The sequence below is a fragment of the Oenanthe melanoleuca genome, chromosome 4A (assembly GCF_029582105.1).
Source record: "Oenanthe melanoleuca isolate GR-GAL-2019-014 chromosome 4A, OMel1.0, whole genome shotgun sequence".
Taxonomy (NCBI): domain Eukaryota; kingdom Metazoa; phylum Chordata; class Aves; order Passeriformes; family Muscicapidae; genus Oenanthe; species Oenanthe melanoleuca.
The window spans coordinates 12,917,624-12,935,286 of NC_079338.1; the positions used below are offsets into that span (position 1 = coordinate 12,917,624).

A 17,663-nucleotide genomic window follows, 5' to 3' on the forward strand; every position below is an offset into this window, starting at 1 on the left:
CTGCCAGACAGTCACCAGAGATGGAGTCTGGCAGCCCATCAGGCAGTGGGATCAGTCTCCTTAAAAATAATTAAATGATCTGTCTATATCATGCTTAAAATAATCACTTTTCAAAGGCTGTAAAAACAAATTTCAGGCAAGAAGCATGGAAAATACACAGAGGTTTGAGTGAGCATGCAGGATGAGCTACAGAGAAGTGGTTGTGGTTATTGTTATTATTATTATTATTATTATTATTATTATTATTATTATTATTATTATTATTATTATTATTGTTATAATTATCATGCCCTCACAAGGGCTCTTTGCCCCTCTAGGAGTGAGTGACTGTTGTGGAGGTCTCTGCAGAGGGAGGTGACAACAAGAGTGTCCAACAGCCACACACAGAGCAGTTGGGGGTCCCCTCCTCTCCCTCACCCCTTGCTTGGCCCCCAAAACTGGGGACTTTGGCTCATGCCACCTACAGCTGCCATCTCCCCTCTGTGCCTGTCACCTGCACCCCCAAAGCAGTGGCCCCACAGAGGGATAAGTTATTCCCCAACTTCAGTGCCTGGAAAAGTCATAAATTGTTAGTGGTGAAACCCTTCAGCAGCAGTGTGAGGAGGAGCAATAGCTTCCACAGAGCTGGAGCTGGGGCTCTGCTCATCAGAGTTATTCTCCAATTTTCTGCTCTTTTTTACATTTTTTAGAAACATTTTTGTTGCAGTCACACATTTGGTGTCTGCAGGGTGGTTTCCATAAACGTGGCACAGCTTTTACAATGCTAAATAAAGCAGCATGCAAATCCCATCTCCACATTTGCAGACTTGGAGTGTTTAAAAGGTGCAAGACCCATGTCTCTAGTTATTCTTTCACCAGCAGATATGCTGCTGCTGCTGAACATTTGTCTCCAAGCTGTGTGACACCCCCCAAGCAGCCAGGCTCATTTCCCTGTTCACTCTTTCTGCTGGATCACCTCCAGCTTTAAGGCAATCCCTGTTCTGTTAATGAAATTTCTCCCTCCCAAAGCAGCTTTGTGTTGTGGCCCTCTGGACTGCTCAAACCCCCAGCACCATCCTCCTATGCCAGTGCAGAGCCTGGTGCCATGGATTTCCCATCCATTGTGACTCTCAAAAATGGCTTGAGAAGTGGGTCAGCATTTCCTAGCCCAGGGCTCTGTGTGGCAGCACCTCAAGGCAGTGACAGAGCAAGAACCTGAGCCCACAAGCTGCTGTTGCCCTGCCCCAGTGCCATGGGGAAGCAGCACTGGAATGCATCCAGCTGAGAGCAGAACAGCCCCTGGCTGCCCAGACCCAGCCAGGCTGGCTGTGAGCTCAGCTGTGCCCTGGATCCTTTCAGAGCTGTGCCCTGGGAAGAGGCAGCAATTAAGGAGAGCTGCTGGTCACAGGCACAGAGCATTGCTGCCATTGGTCCTTCAGAAACAAACCAGTGTCACCCCACAGGCCTGATCTGACCCTCTGTGCAATTATCAGGCCAATTAGTGCTTTACTCCTGCCCAGCCTGGCCCCTGGAGCCCCAGCATCTGCTGGGAGCTCTGCAAGGGCTCCCATGGCCAGTGCCCAGCCTGAGTCAGCAAGGTGGTGAGCACATCCTTTGCAGGGGGTTTCACAGCACCAAGTGGGAAAAAAATCCCCTTCCCTTGCCCTCCTGTTCCATCATCCTTGTCAGAACAGTCCAGAATCTGGAGCCCTGCTAGAATGATTCAGGGATGCCAGACACTGGTACTTTGGTGGGCTGGAAATAGCATTCCCCTGCTCTGACACACTCACAGGAGGCTGAGCCATCCCTGATACCTCTGGCACTGCCATGGCAGTGTCCACATTCAGGAGATGTTTATCCCACCCACAGGGACAGGCAACAGCAGTAACTTACACCATGGGTCTGGCACCCTGAGCCAAATCCTGGGTTGTTCCACAAGTTTCATCTCAACATCATGAGTCACTAATGCCACCATTCTCCCTTTACTTTTTTTTTTTTTTTTTTCCATAAAACTTTGTTTTTCCATCAAATGGGAACAAATACACCCAATACCAGGAATTTTGCTAGATGGAGTCCAGATGACAAGTTCTCAGAAAACTCTGTCAGCTGCTGAGATTCAGATTCAAGAGACATCATCCAATATTAACCATAAACAACAGGGGCAACAAAATGTCTGGCAGATCTTGAAGTGACACGAGATGCCTGTGCTCCTCAACAAACCCATTTCACACCACAGGAAAGGTCACCACTTTAATCCACTTCTGGGAGGAATGTACACAAACGTCATTCTTCTTCACATCTGTAATTAAACAGCCTCTTGCTTTGCTATCCAGCCCATGTTTATTTTCCCATTTGCTAACATGGTGGATGGTAATATAATATGACACTGAAGGGATACAGGCTGCTACAGGCAGGCTTTCCACTTCTCTCTAGTGATTTGCCTGCAGAGCTGGAGCAAAGGGTGGTGGTGCTGCTTGGATCCAGCAGTGATTTCCTTTCTGGATGTGCAGCATCTTTGCACATTGAAATAATAACAGGAGAGAAGATGGTGAAAGCAAACAAAAACAAATGGCAGAGATCTCTAAATGTGTTGACTTGTTGCAAGAAGTTGCTGAGGTCTCTGCTGGGCTCCTACAAGGGAGAAGACAGCAAGTAAACCGGGAGGTTGAGGCTAAATCTGTACTTCTGCTGTGAAAAATCTGGTTTTCAACACTGGATCACTTGGGAGAAGACTTCCTTCTCCCTGTGGCCACCAAGGAGCATGTGAAATAATTCTGGATAATCTCTAATGGGGCCCTTCCTTCCCCACAAAGTGCTCTCAGGTACCAGAGCCCAGCAGAAAAACCCCACACCAGCAAGGATGGTTATTCCCTCTCCAAAAAAAAACCCTGGGCTGCAGTGCTGGCACATGGGAGCCTCCCCAGGAGCTGGGCATGAGGGCTGTGCAGGGAATGGCACTATGTGTCAGGAAGGACTGTGGGATCCATCACTTTGCAGCCCCAAGGCACAGCCCTGCACTTCAGATCCGAGCACGCTCTCAGCAAAACAACACCAAGATGTTTATTTTCAGAAGGATACAATGTGTGACAAAATAAATGATATTTGATTAATACCCACTGCTTTTCTGTTGATTTTTTTTTTTTTTTTTTTTTGAAGGCAGTAAATTTGCTGACTGTATAAACATGCCACAGTGCTTCATCTTCCTATGCCAAAATTTCAGTTACCTCATCTCCAGGGAATGCCCTTAGTAACATTTTGACAAGCCTGTTTAGGGGGTTGTTTGTGGGTTTGGGTTGCTTTTTTCCCCCCACTTTTGCTTCTTAGGGAGGTCTCCCATGAGCAAGCCACAGGCTGGAGCTGAACAAAATCCACCTTTTCTCTTTATATAGGGACCTTCACCATGTCCCTAAGAGAAAACCCAAATTCCCACACTAAGGACCAGTGAGCATCCTCCAATGTCATAGTTTCACCCCAGTCCCTTCTGGCTGCAGATTTCATTCCCCCAGTAGCTCCATACCTAACTCCTTGCTAAAGTAACAAACAACATACTGGGAGAATTTGTGATTTTGCTGGTGCCCAGCTGAGTCACCCCCAGCTGTGGAGCTCAAATTTTAAAATCTCTGAGTTTCTGGGAATGGACACCTGCTTCCAGGGGGTGTGGTGTGTGATCTGGTAAAGCTTTAGCAGCATTTGTCAATCATTAAGCTGCAGTGCTGCTGGAAAGGTCAAGGAAATTCCCACCAAGGCACCCAAGTGTTTGGGAACCAAAGGATATTTCTGGGCTGCTTTAGCCTAGGTGAGCTGGGGAGCCTGCAGGGCAGGACTGGTCTGGTGGGCTTGGCCAGTGCCACCACTGGGCTGTGTGCAAGCATCTCAGCAGCACACCTGGCTGTTTGGAGCATTTTGAGTGTTTGTCTGGTTTCATATATTTTACTTTGGAGACTGGTGCAGCATCCCATGTGTGGTCCCTGCTGCAGCCTGTCTCCCTGCTCCTTTGGTGCCTCTGGCCCACCACCAGTGCCTCCCACCCATCTCACCATGGACCAGCAGCTGCCAACAAAGCAGAGCAGGGGCTGCAGACAGCATCAGCAGTTCCCAGTGTGCCACCCCACCAGGACCCTGAGCTGTGGAGGCACCAGGCACCCTCCAGGGCTGGAAAGTGCCCTTCTGGTTGGTGGCATCTCCCTTGCTGTGCCCACAGCTCAGCATGCACCAATCTGGAGTGAAAAGCAACTCAAGATACCTGACAGCACAGGATTCCACATGTCCCCCTTCTCAGAGCCACAGGAACAGAGCCATGCCCAGCTGCCAGGTTTCTCTGATGGTGCTCTCTGCAGCCTCCATGCCAGGGGCATTTTGTTTCAACTGGAAGCCCCAGTGAATCCAGCCCTGGATCCTTGTTAGGCCCATGCTCCAGAGGGCTTAGGGCTTTGCTCATGGAGATGAATGAGGAATTCTGAAAACCTCCCTGAAAAACGAAACTGAGACACTCTAGATTTCACTTCCCCAAACAGCATGAGCCGTAAGCACCAGCTGTTTCTAGCAGCTGTTCAGTGTGTTAGATTTTACCATTCCAGCACTAAACTATTAGTCAATTGATTAATGAACTGGAACTTCCCATCCAACAAAAATATTTTGGTTTTAAATTATAATTTGATGCGTGGTTAGTGCAGAAATACATTACACATGCTAAGCACATGTTTGCATCTCAGCACCACCCTCAGACACAGGGAAAGGTGTCAGCTTCCTCACCTTTTCAAGGCTGCTTGCAAACCCCTCCAGGGAATGCAGTTTCACCTTTAATGCAGTTTTTTATTTTGCAGAATACACAAGGGGTGATGCTGCTCATATGGATGTGCATGGGGCCAGCAGGCTCCTGCTGCCAGGGGAGCTTAAAGGATCTGCAGGTTAATGGCAGGAGTGAGGGCTCAACCACCTGAGACAGGAAACATTCCCAGGGCTCCCAGGCCTTCATCTGATGCCAGCACAAGGTCCCAAGCCCATGAAGCACATTTGGGACACAGTGCTGGCAGCTGCACCAAGGAGTTCACAGCTGTGCATGGGGAGATGTGGGGATTGGAATCAGCCACAGCTCAGGACTGGCCCTGGGTTTCATCACAAAGCTAAAAATTATCTGAAAAGCAGTTTTTCCATTGTTTGTTTCTTTTTTTCCCCAGAATCTCCTTCATGCCATAAACTCCTCTATTCAGCTAAAACCCCAGGTGTTTACTCTGGTGACACACTTTGCTGGCCAGAAGTGGCCACCACTGGTGCCAAAGTCACATCACTGTTATCATGGTGCTGTGTGCACAGCTGAGCTGCAGCCCTGCCAGCAGCTCAAGCCCCCCTCCTCCTTGACCCATATAAACATATTAACATATATATGATATGTATAATCACTAATGATACATAATAATATCAATAATGATAAAAATTGAAATAACCTTGACTGTGTATTAGCAGTTAAACCTGCATGCCCTGGGACAAGGTTTGGAGTTCCAGGTACACATGCAGAGTGGAGGTGACAGTGCCCATCTCCTGATGGAGGGGCCCCATGCCAAGGCAGGTCACAGCACACAGAAGTGGTGCACAGAAACAGGGAAAAATTCTTCCTTATTTCTCATGATGGGAATGAAACACTGCCCAAAACTGCACATCAGCTCTATTCCACCTTGGTGGCCAGGGGATTCCTTGCAAATCCCCTATTAAAACGTGCACAAACCCAGGGCAGGGGAAAATTCAACAGCTGCTTTTTCAGGTTATAATCTGTTACTTTATAAACTTGGCAGGTAGTGGGCTCAAAGGCTGTTTTTTGTGATCATAACAGAGTCTCCAGCAAGCAGAGCTTTGCTAAACAGCAAAGGGAAAGCAGGCTCAGTGTTCCTCAGAGGGGTCTTCTGCTGAGAACATCAGCATCATGCTGTGGTGATGCAAAAGGGAGAATCCATCAGGTTTTGTGAGACACAGCAAGGCACAGCCCACGCCAGCTCCTCAGAGAAAAAACACACTGGACTTGTACTGAAAATCTGCTGCCACCCTCCCATCCTGCTGCTTATCTAAGGAAGCAGCAGCACACAGAGTATTTCTGACACAGTATTAGAGGAGATGATGTCCCTGCAGTGGTACCAGTGATACCTGGTGAGGCAGAGGCAGCACATCATCTCTGAACAAACCCAGCAGCCCAGTCCTCCCCCAGAGCTCCCAGGGGATGAAAGCAGAATGATCAGAAGGGAAGAAGTGATTCAAATTCAAGTGGCACTAATAAAATATTCCCTTTGGTGGAGCAGAGGCTCACAGGCTCAGCCAGCTGCAGCACAGAGAGCTGGGCCAGAACAAGAGCTGAGCAGAGGGAGGTGCAGAAATGCCTCAGCCAGCACCACCAAGGGCTCTCCCTTGCACTGCCCCATGCACCAGGACCCCTCTGACCCAGGGGTCAAAGCACAGTCCCAAGAGACAGAGAGGATTGCAGCTTGGTTTGTGAACATGTAAAATATGAAATACAAAAACATGTAAAATACAAAACCACAGCTCATGGATGCAGAAAATGAGCCCTTGCAGGAATGTCACCAGCACTGCCCAAACACCCCCAGCACTCACCCTGGTATGGATGGGACATGAGGATTCTGAAACACAGAGGACAGGTCTGCAACAATTAACCATGGGTTAGCCCAGCTCTGCTCCTTTCCATCAGGACTGGTGAACTGGAGTTAACACCTCCATGCAGAGGAGTGGGGGAACAATCATCTCTCCTTCTGCCACAAACCCAAAGCACTTCACACAATTCCAAGGCTTCAAAACAGAGTCAGGTCAGCCCCACCACTTAGACTGGGCAAGGTTTCCACTCTCCAAACCATCTGACTGCATGGTTTGGAATTATCTGCTTTCCCCTAAACATAAAGCTGCTGTAAAAGAGGCCTGATGCACACAAATATTTGAAGCATGCACATGTGTGTGAGGGGGTGTATGCACATACACATGCACAAGCTGCAGCTTAAGACACTGCATATATAAACACTCTAGTAAAGGCAGACCTTAAACAGAAATATGCAACCATCTTGGCCACAAACCAAACCAAACCAAACCCAGCCCATCCATTTAATCAGACCAAGCCAAGTCTTTCCCTGGTGCCCAAGCTGGGCACAGTTGGTGCTCCCAGGCTGCCCACTCCAGCACAATACATGGGAGGCTACTTCCAGGGCACTGAGAGAGCAACCAATCTTTATTTTAGAGATAGCTTACGTAAAGGAACATGCAAAGAAACACATGAGTAAGAGTCTCATCTGCCTCAGGCTGCTGTAAATCCTCTTCTTTTCCCCTCTCATAGCACAGCACGTTGGGCAGTCATTGTTACCCTGCAAAGCACAGTGTGTACATCCCTGCTGTCTGTCCTCTGGCTGGAGCTGTGTCTGCAGGTTTCCCGTGGGAAAGGAGGTGCTTCACTTCTGAAGAATGAAACCAGGTTGTTGCATGTGCCACAAGGATGCTGGTGGGGATCAGCCACCTGTCAGGACCTGGCTGGGAGGTGAGCAGCAAAATCACCTGCAACTTGCCATGATGCAGGTGGGCTTTGTGCCCAGGGGAGCACATCTCCACAATTCCAGTGCATGACAGCTTCTCTTCCACAACATCTTCCCTCCTGCTGCGTGTCTCATCTTCTCTCTCCCCTGTCTTCACATGCTCTCTGTTATGTCCTGACCAGATTCCCAGGGGGGACACTTCAATTTGGAGTAAGTACAAAACCTGCTTGAACTACAGAAAAAAATCTGAATTAAGTCAACTAGGACCAGGGGTATGATATTTGCTGAGAGTATTCCATAAACCATAGTTGTTCTGTACCCCATGCATGTTTGAACAACTCAAAATGAAATATGGTCTTCACCTTAACAGCAAGGGAGACCTCAGTGTTCAAAAACTGCAAGGAACACAATTTAATATGAACCTGCTTATATTAAACAGGATTATCTTTAAAAAGCACTGTTAGATATTTACTAGTTGCCATGAACCAACACTTTTTTGATTGGGCTTTTTTTTTTCTGTGGAGAGTCTTGAAAAACTGACTCAGGTCATTTGTCCTGTTTTTGGACATGTGCATATATTTCAGAAGAGGTTCCAAATATCTTCCTCACTAAAAAAAGGCATGGAGAGACACAGAGTGATGGCACCAGAACTGCTCATGGCTGGTGGCCCAGCAGCAGAGGGAGGACCAGGGCAATGCCAGCAGCAGGACTGGGGTGGGTGGCTGCACTCCCAGGGTGGCTGCTGGGGACTGCAGCACCATCTTTGCTTTGCTGGTTCAGAAGCTGCTTATTTGCAGAGATGTCATCCATATCCAGGTCATAGGCCAGCTCTGAAAGCAGAAGGAGAGAGGTGTCAGTAACAGTGGTGTGTGCCAACATTCTCACATCCAGCACATCCAGCCCCCCCCAAAAACTGGGGTTCTGGGGGCACAGCTGAATCTGGGTGCAGCCATAGGGCTTGATGGCCACAAGAGCTCAGCAAACATCCTGCACCCACCAGTCTCAGTACCCTACACCAAATCGTATGCTTGGAGAGACCAAAAAATCACAACTGGGAGGTATTCCAGTAGGAAAACAAAAGAGATAAGGCATGTGCCCTACTGGAGAGCAACTCCAAAGAAAACCAGCTGAGATTTGGAGGGGGTGTTTAGCAATGCAAGTTGTGTCTGCTCCCTGGGCACAACAAGGATTCGTGCAGGAGTGAGGAAATCCTCACTAACACTTCCCCAACCCCAGAGTCAGCAGAAGGCCTTGCTCACCAAAGCCTCCTGGCTGTAGGACCTGAGGAAGTCTGCATTCCTGCAATCTTATGTAAGAGTGTGCAAAAAATGCTCCTTACAGCACTGAGAACACATCCCATCCCTGGCCCACCTCATCAAAGGAAGGAATGTGAATGGATCATGCACTCTGGTGTTGCAACATGGAGACTGAGATGAAGCACATGTGGATTTCAATCCAAGAAAACATCCAGTATAACAGTTTTGATAGTCCTGGCAGGGGAGCATGGCATTAACAGAGGGAAAAGCTTGTACCAACCCATCCCTGGCTGCAAGGGACCTGCTGAGCAGTAACTAGAGCCACCCTTGTCCTGCTGGGTCAGGGAAGAATAAAGAAGTCCAAATAAACAATGTGGAAAGTCAAGACACCAGCAAATCTCAGGGCCAAGAACAAAGAGTAAAAGGTGCATTAAGATGCCATTAGCCAGATTTTACTGGGGCATTTGAACCTTTGAATCAGCTGGACTGAGTGGGTGCAGTGGGGCCCTTGTTCCCCTGCTTGTGCTGCTGCCATCTCCTTCTGGGGTCCAGGTTTCTCACCCAAATGGGAATCAGTTAGGCCTGTTTGTCTTATCTTCAGAGCCTGGCCCTTGGAGCTGGAGGAAACTGGTGGTTTCCATCAGAAGAGAACCTGGCTCAAGCCTTTTACAAGCCTCCTGGATCACTAGCATGTTGGAAAGGTTTGGATCATCCCACCCCACCCCTGAGAAAGAATCCAAGAGACTGAATAAACACTCTATCTAAAAAATGCCACATCAATCCAATGAACACCACTGCCAAGGCAAACAGGCAGTATTTCTTAATCAAAAAATACCCAAACATTGCAAAACAAAAGCAGAACGATGTTAGCGTGACAAGTGAGTCAGCCCAGGCCATCAGAGGGGGTCAGAAATGCCTCAAAGGGAGCAGATATCCATACACAGAGGGCCAGGTGCAAGCAGAACCCGCCTGGTTAACTGAATTCTTGAGTAGATTCCCACAAATACTGAAATTCCTCTTCTCCACAGCTTTCCTGCTTTTTTCTGACTAGCACAGATAGGCTGCTGTCCCCTGGCACTGCACACCCACGGGAAGAGCAGGGGGGAAAGGTGCCACCTTGAAAGGGATGTGCTGGGAGACTTTCCAAGCACAGAAAGAACAAGTCCCTCTGGCAGCAGGCATGCTCAGGCTTCAGGGCAGTTTGGGAGCAGCCTGCCTGCACCACCTTATTTTCCCAAGCTCATTTCTGGAAAATAAGCGAAGGGATTTGGAGTTAATAAAATCTCAGCAGATTATTTCACAGTTGGTTGTTTGACACAAGACTCCTCTGCTGGCACAATGCTAGATCACAACCTGCCCTAGTGTGTTTTGGAAGGTATTTCCACACATTACAAAGGCTCCTGAAACCTAAAAGATGCTCCATGGGGGTCACAGTACTTTCAGGCACCCCACACCCTCCCAGACCAGTGATCATGCAGAATATTCCCTTACTGGACATCCTAGCAAAACTAAAAAAATCCCCAGCAACTGAGTAACTACTCTTGCCTTCCCTTTAGAAAAGAAATTTGAAACAAAAGAGTGTTTCAGCAAGGTCCTTAACAGCACAAAGGGTTTTGAAGGCCCCATTTACAGTCTTGTTCTGGGATGTAATTTATGGGATTCGAGTTCCTGCACGGTCTCAATGCAACAGCTGAACCCCTTGGAAATGTTCAGCCAGTATCAAAATGAGTGTTCCAAACATATTCTTTGTGTGGGAAATATTCAAATTCGGGGATTTCACCTCAACTTGAGTAAGGGTAATTTTTTAAATCAGGGAATTTCACCCCAGTGGGGATGGTGATTCTCTCACTATTCCCGTCTGGCCAAATTAAAGAGAAGGGAACAGAAACCCTCTTGTCATCAGAGATGAGAGTGCTATTCTCCTCACCTTGTTTAACTGCTTCAGAAGTTTAATGCTTGGGTGTGTCGTTTGTTTTCACTGTTCCTTCCATTGTATCCTACTCCTTAGCTGTGCCCAACTGTATTTTTAGGTGTGATGGATTTAGCCAAACATCTTTTATTTTGTATTAATAATGGATCTGTAACCCTTTCACTTAACTTCTAATGACCTTTGCTACATCAGAGGAAAAGAAAATAAAAAGCATGAGCTTCTAACAAACCTCAGTCAGATGATCCAGGCAATAACAACATTAAAAATATTAATCACAGAATCACAGAACTGGTAAGGTTGGAAGGGATCACAGTGAGTCTTCTGGTCCAAACTCCCTGCTCAAGCAGGGTCAGCCCATTGCACATGGCACAGGATTGAGTCCAGACACTTCTTGAATATCTCCAGTGAGATTCCACACCCTTTCTGGGCAACCTGCTCCAGTGCTCAGTCACTGCACAGTAAAGAATTTCTTCCTCATATTCAGATGGAGCTTCCTGTGCATCAGTTTCTCTGAGGCCCCTGCCTCTGGTCTTACTACTTATATTATTGATAATAAACATATTTCACATCCAGGAATCCAAACTAGCAAATTATCCTAACCAGGTAGTTCTTGAGATGGCTCCATTATAATTTCCAGCTTAGGATCCCTGGTTAGACAAGGTCACCTTCACTCCCACAGCCTCCAGGAGTGAAAGAGCCTTGGCATCAGGGATGGGGCTGCAGGATGGCTGGTGGGGTGACAGAAACTGACCTTCCAATACTCCATTCTGGCCACCCAAAACTTTGCCTTTATGCTGCAAAATAACCTGAGAGAAGCTGCTCCTCTGCCTCCCTTCTGCATTAAACATCTCCACCACCCCACCTCTGATCACCCAATTCACCAGCATCACTTTCTCAGTACAAAGTGCCCTTTGGCCTGCAAAGACTTTAGGGGGAAGGCAGGAAACCAGAAAAATCTGTTTCTGTTTATAATCAGTCAGAGTCCAGGGGGTATTACGAACAATCTGCACTAATTACGAATTCAATCTTCACTCATTTTGGTCCCTCTTGTGCAGGGCTGCAGGTTAGATAATCCCTTTAAAACAAGAGCCGAGCATTGGCCGTGCTGCTCCCGTCTTGCGCCGCTTCCCGGAACCCTCCGCAGCTGCTGGAAGCTCTCCAGCCACACCGTCCCTCCGGAAGCACCTTTTGTAAGCAAAGCCCCTCTCACACAAAGCTGCTGTGCTGTGCTGTGCTCCCAGGCCAGCAGCAGCTTCACTGGCCTGCCAGCGTGGGTGACACAGCCCCGCAGGATCGAGCGGCGGCGTTTCCCCGTGGGTCAGGGCTGGGATCGGGCACACTGACTCTGCACAGCGTTAGAAAGCTCTTCTTGCTGAACCACACCAGCTTTGGAGACAGCTGTAAAACACGGCTGGGTTTTCTGAACAGAAAGGTGGGTTGAGTTGGGATAAAATGTTGAGTTGGGATAAACGCTCCAGCGGGCACAGCAGGAGCCGGGAGGAAGAGGCACATAGGCTTTGCTCTGCCAAATCCATCAAAACACCCCTTTTCACCCCAATAAGGAATCATGGCCTTAAGCTAAGAGCTGTACCAAATGTCTGGCAAGTGACCTCCAGGAGCCCTGAGCTGCAGGCTGGCTCAGAGCGCAGAGCCGGGGAATGTCATCTCCAGCCAGGCATCTGGGCTGCCTGCCTGCCAAGCCTGCCCCAGCAGATGGTCCCAGCCATGGACCCAATATAGTAACAGAGCCACAATGGATGGCCAGGCATGGAAACTGCCTCCCCTGTCACCTGATAGCTCTGCCAGTGCCTGGTGCAGCAGTGGGTGTGGGGATCCCAACACAGGTGAAACCATTCAGCCTAACAGAGCTCAACTGAGCTGCTGTGGTGATGGCCCTGGTTTGCAGATGATGGAAACACCATGGTATGAAGGGAATGGATCATGTTTCCAGAGAGCTTAAAACACATCAAGTAGAAATGTCACAGACAGGTAGGGCAGCTTGGCAAGGTTCTGCATCTGTCATCTTCTGCCAGCATCTCTCCTTCAGAACTGTTTTTTCCTAGGAAAGCACATGCTACCATTTCCACTGAAAATGACAATTTCCAGACTGTGTTGCTTTGTTTAATTTTTTTGTCTCCGGTGTGGGGGAGAAGTTGCCAATAGATGCAGTAGACTGGCTGTCTCCAAAGCAGGACAGGATTTCTTAAAGGGAGAGATGTTTGAGTCAAGCCCAAACTGTTGACTTGTTACAAGGTGAAGCACAAGAGCCTGTGATTCCACAGACCAGTCTGCTTGACCTTGGCTCCCAAATCTCTCCTTCTTTACAGTACCAACCATTTCACTCTCACAGGTAGAAGACATAGAAGATATAGAAGAACAGTCCAATTTCATCCCAAACATTTCCTGCTGGAACACCATCCACTGGGTTACACGGCACAAACAGCCACAACTGCACGGATGCAGCCAAGACTCCCAACATTCTGCTCCTCCAAAACACCCTAAACCCTTCCAAACACCTAGCCAAGCATGGTTTCATCTCAACAGGGAGGTTTTGCCCTCTGGCTTATTACCATTAAAATCCTGGAGCACCAACAGGTTTGCCAGTTGTCTTCTTGCACAACGAGCTGCAACAGCCCAGCCGTAGGTGCGGCCGCGCCGCTGTGTAATTAAAGCTCTGAGCCAGGGCTGGCTGTGGTGCTTGTGCTGGCACAGATCACTGAGATGGATGTGCAGCATGTGCATGGTCTTGTGCCTCTGCTTCTCCACCTCCTCCACAGCAATTTAGGAGGTGTGGCTCTTGGCAATACGGATTTGGAAAAACAAAAAAAAAAAAAAAAAGAAAAAATCCAGCTCGACATCACCCTGCTGCCGTTGGCAACATGGCTAAGAGAACCTGGCATGGCTCAGCAGCAAGGGGTAAAACCAACTTCCTGGGCAGAAACCCAAAGGAATCAGATTTGGGATTGCTGCTTTGCAAACCAAGACTTTTCCCCCACTTGCCCGTTTGCCACCTCTCGGCTGCTGGTGTGCCAGTGATGGCCCGTGGCCAGCAGCACGTGTTCACCAGCAACCCAGAGACCACAGGGACCACCACAAACCCAGGACTGATGGGGGAGGAAGCTCCCCTAGGACTGATGCTCTCTGGAAGGCAGCAAGAAATGGATTTGGGGGGATCCAGATGTGAGGAAGATCCATCTCAGTCCATGCCTGTCACCAGGTGCTGCTCAGAGTACACAGGGCAATGAGCTCTGCAAGGCAGCCAGTGTGCACACCCTGGCTCCCCAACCTCCAGTACCTCCACAAAAGTCTCTCCACACACATCCAAAAGCTTTTGATGGGGTGAAGGGACAAAACACCCTAAAAACTCAACACAGTGTACAGGCAGAGGAGCTGCACCATGACCCCAATTCCAGCGATTGCTCCTTCCTCCTACCATGGCCAGAGGCTGGTGGCAAGGAAGGGCCATCATTTATGACCTGGGCCTATGTTTAGTTTGAAAATGTACTCATTACATCCTTCTTTGCTCCTTGGTTTGTTCTAGATCTACCCTGAAGAGAATCTGGCATCTGCAATTGCATTCCTCATTTTCCCCTTGGCAGAGCGTGAAAGAGTTTCTGAACTGCACTCGCAGAGCGGAGCCACAAAAACGTGTTTAGCAAAATGCACTCATGTAATCTATTAAAAATTAACAAATCTCATTAGCATCATTAACTGGAAGTGCTGGAGTCCTTGTACTTTGCTGATGAAGCAGCATTACCCTGGTCTGATATCCAGATGTACAGTCCAGAAGAAGAGCTGCTACCTAAAGAGCTTAGAAAAAAAGCACTGAAAAATAGGGAGCTGAACATGCACAGCCAAACACAAAGACAAGAGCCAAGAAATAAAAAGAGAAATAGCTGGAAACAGAAGAGTATGAATAGAAATGAAATTATTTAAGTGGCAGCAATACAGGACTGGGCCAAGCAATGGTCCTGCAGATCCTGCACCTTCTTCCTGCTTGGAGACCTCCAAGATCTAATCCCTTCTGATCACTCTGCTGCCACCTGAGGCATCTCTGTACAGTCTTGATTTTGGGAAGAAAGGTTGTCAATGACAGCAGAACAAAAGTAAATGCTTCATTTTCCCTCTAATGACTGAAAACAACATACTCCCATCCAACTGAAATTTTCTCCTTCATGTTTTCTTCCCCAAAAGCTCTTGGATATGACCAGGAGATTAAGCTCTTTCTTGCTACATGCTGGCCTTCAACTCTCTGAGCTCAAGACATTCAGTGACATTCAGGTATTAGCAGGGCCTGACAATTTCAGTCCTAAGGGAAATGCAGTGGCCATTCCTTCCAGATGTTAGCCACTAAAAGCAGCCCACAGAGCAGAAGGATATTTCTCAATGCTCGATTAGAAAGCTCATGGCGGTGTTGTGGCACCCAGGAACATCTGACACCTTCCTTTGTGACTCACTGTGAATGGAAACCAGACCTGAAAGTGCCCAGGCCACAGAGACCAGGGGTTTGTGCCACTCCTGCTTCAAGCAGGCAACACAGAATGTGCCTCTTCAATCAGAACAAGGACTTTGTGCAATGTCTACACCCAGTGAAAAATCCCTGGACATCCACCAGGCTACAGCTCATGATGCCAAGGGAAATATCTCGAGTGAGATTTCAGGTCAAAACCCAAGAAAATTTGGCTCAGGGATGGTGTGCCCAGGCTCCTCTGCTGAGCCTGCCTCTGCTCCTGGAGAAACTTCCTGAGGTTTTGTGCTCTCACACTGCCCAGGATCACCACCATGATGGACAGCAAGCTCCCCCTGTCCCTGACACGGGAATGTTTGAGCAGAGCAGGAGCTGAGGTGAGACAGCTGCCAAGGGAAGGAAGCCAAGTGGCAACAGCATCTTCTGGCTTTTTTCATTGCATTAACCTGCATAAATAAACAAATAATAATAAAAAAAGTCCTGGACCTGCATTAAAACAACATTAAAGTGACTTCAGCCTATAAAAATGGGGTAATGCAGAAGGTCCTGGGAAACATCATCATACCCAACTTTTCCACTTTATACAGAAGAAGGTTTGGGTTCATAGCCTGGAATGTTTTAACAGCTTCAGGACATGTTCCCTGCACTGGAAGCAGCCCCAGGAACAGCCTCTGTAGTCTGAAACCAGGACCTGGCTTTGCACTGCATGGCTGTGAAGAAAGACCCAAATTAAGCCCAGCTGCTCACTGAGTGCCTGTAACATCTGACTCAAACCCTGGCTGATTCCTGATTCCTGCTCCCTGCCTCCCTCCCAGGCCAAGAGCAATCCCTGACCCCAAAGCACCAGTGGAATGATGGTGCTAAAAGCTGGATCTGAATGGTGGTGGCAGCTCCAATGGGAATCCCAGTGCCATCCCTGCTGAGCACCAGGGCACTGTGGCTGCAGTGCTGGGGCTGTGCTGGACTTCTGCCATCACTTACACTTTCCAGGGATCTCCCTGTCATGCTTGGGACCAAGCTGGAGCTCAAGGATGCTCCTAAAAAGAGGGAGGGAGCAAGGGATGGAGAAGATGAGCCCTGGGATTCTGCCTGGCATCTCCCCAGGTCAGCTTGTACAGCCACAGGAAGGTGACAAGGACAAACTGTTCATGTGGGAGAATCCCAATTGTTCAGGGGACACCTCCACTGACCCAGCAAGCAGTGAAACAAGGAGGTGACAGCAAGGAGGCTCCAAGGTCCAAGCCCACAAATGCTTCCTTCTCCATCCTATCTGAAGCAATCATGGCACTCTCTTAGGAATGTCACAATCACAGTGGAAAATCAAAATAAAAAGGCTATGTAATGTTTGTAAATGCCTTCAAAATCACAAAATCCTCTCTAAATGGATTACAGAGATTAAAGATAAGAGTTTCCTGGAAATAAAGAATTGCATTTCAGCCTCCCCTATCTCGTCGCTGCCTCAGAATAAGAGTCTTACTTGTGCCCCCCACCTCACCTCACTCCTTCCCAGCCATCATCCCAGCCTTAGGGAGCAAAAGCACCTCCCTCCAGCCCCTAAAAACAGCAGAGCTGTTTCTACCTGACTTTGCCATAAGCAGGATTTTGGGGCACAATCTGCTGCATATACCTGAGCCTGCAACAGGGAGAGGAGGGGACCTCTGCCAGGCTTCTGCAAGAGTTCCAGTCCATCCCTACTCCAAACAGGCTCCATGTGCTTGTGCCATGTGCTGCCAGGGTTTTGTGAGCTGCAGGACTTGCATTCAATCCTGTGGGGTGCCCAGCAGAAAAAGATCCCCTTAAATCAGAGTGATCTTCTAAAAATCACCAATGTGCCAGTGGTGACAACGCTGCCAAGAAGAGAAAGGTCAAACACCCATGTGGAGATGATATAAAATTATTTAGCAGCCATTCTGTTATTATTCAGATAGATTAAAATCATCATTTTGTTTAATATTTTGACTCAAGTATCCACAGTCGATGGTGGTGGGACAATTTTCTGCTGGGAATTTTTATTTCGTGAGAGTCTTTGTCCCTTCCTTCTTATTTGGAACAACAACAACAACAAAAAGGGATTGCAATATTAGCATTCCCAGCAGAGCACACACTCAAGTTCCTGACCTGTTATTGCTCAAGGACTTCTGCAGCTGCAGATGCCTGTTTGGAGCTACAGTTAGGTCACTTTGAATGATGCTCATAGAATAAGGATCAAAACACTCACAGCTTGATCAAAAGGACATTTTATGAACATTGCAGCCTGAGTTAAGTGCTGATGTGAATACTTAGGTTCGCCCTTATATTACCTCAGCTTGGTTCTAATAAAATTAACACTCTTTTAAATAATGCACTCAGTTTTATTTGTTTCATGTTTTTGTGCCTTATGGCTTTGAAAATATATCCTCAAAACCTTTCCATCACACTGGGAATGTTTATCTGTGTTGGGATCTACAAATCAACACCTTTGAACAGAGGAATAATAAGGGTTGCACCTTTGTATTAGTGTTCCACCTGCTCTA

General features: G+C 47.9%; 1 protein-coding gene across 2 annotated transcripts in view; it reads right to left on the reverse strand.

Annotated features, from left to right (window-relative positions):
• Positions 1–7,177: 7,177 nt before the first annotated feature.
• Positions 7,178–17,663, reverse strand: part of GPC3 (glypican 3) — a 145,859-nt gene continuing 135,373 nt past the window's right edge. For both annotated transcript variants that reach the window (XM_056491238.1, XM_056491240.1), the window contains one exon: positions 7,178–8,326. In XM_056491238.1, the coding sequence (XP_056347213.1) occupies positions 8,151–8,326 (176 nt within the window). In that variant the 3' untranslated portion in view covers positions 7,178–8,150. The remainder of the gene's footprint in view (positions 8,327–17,663) is intronic.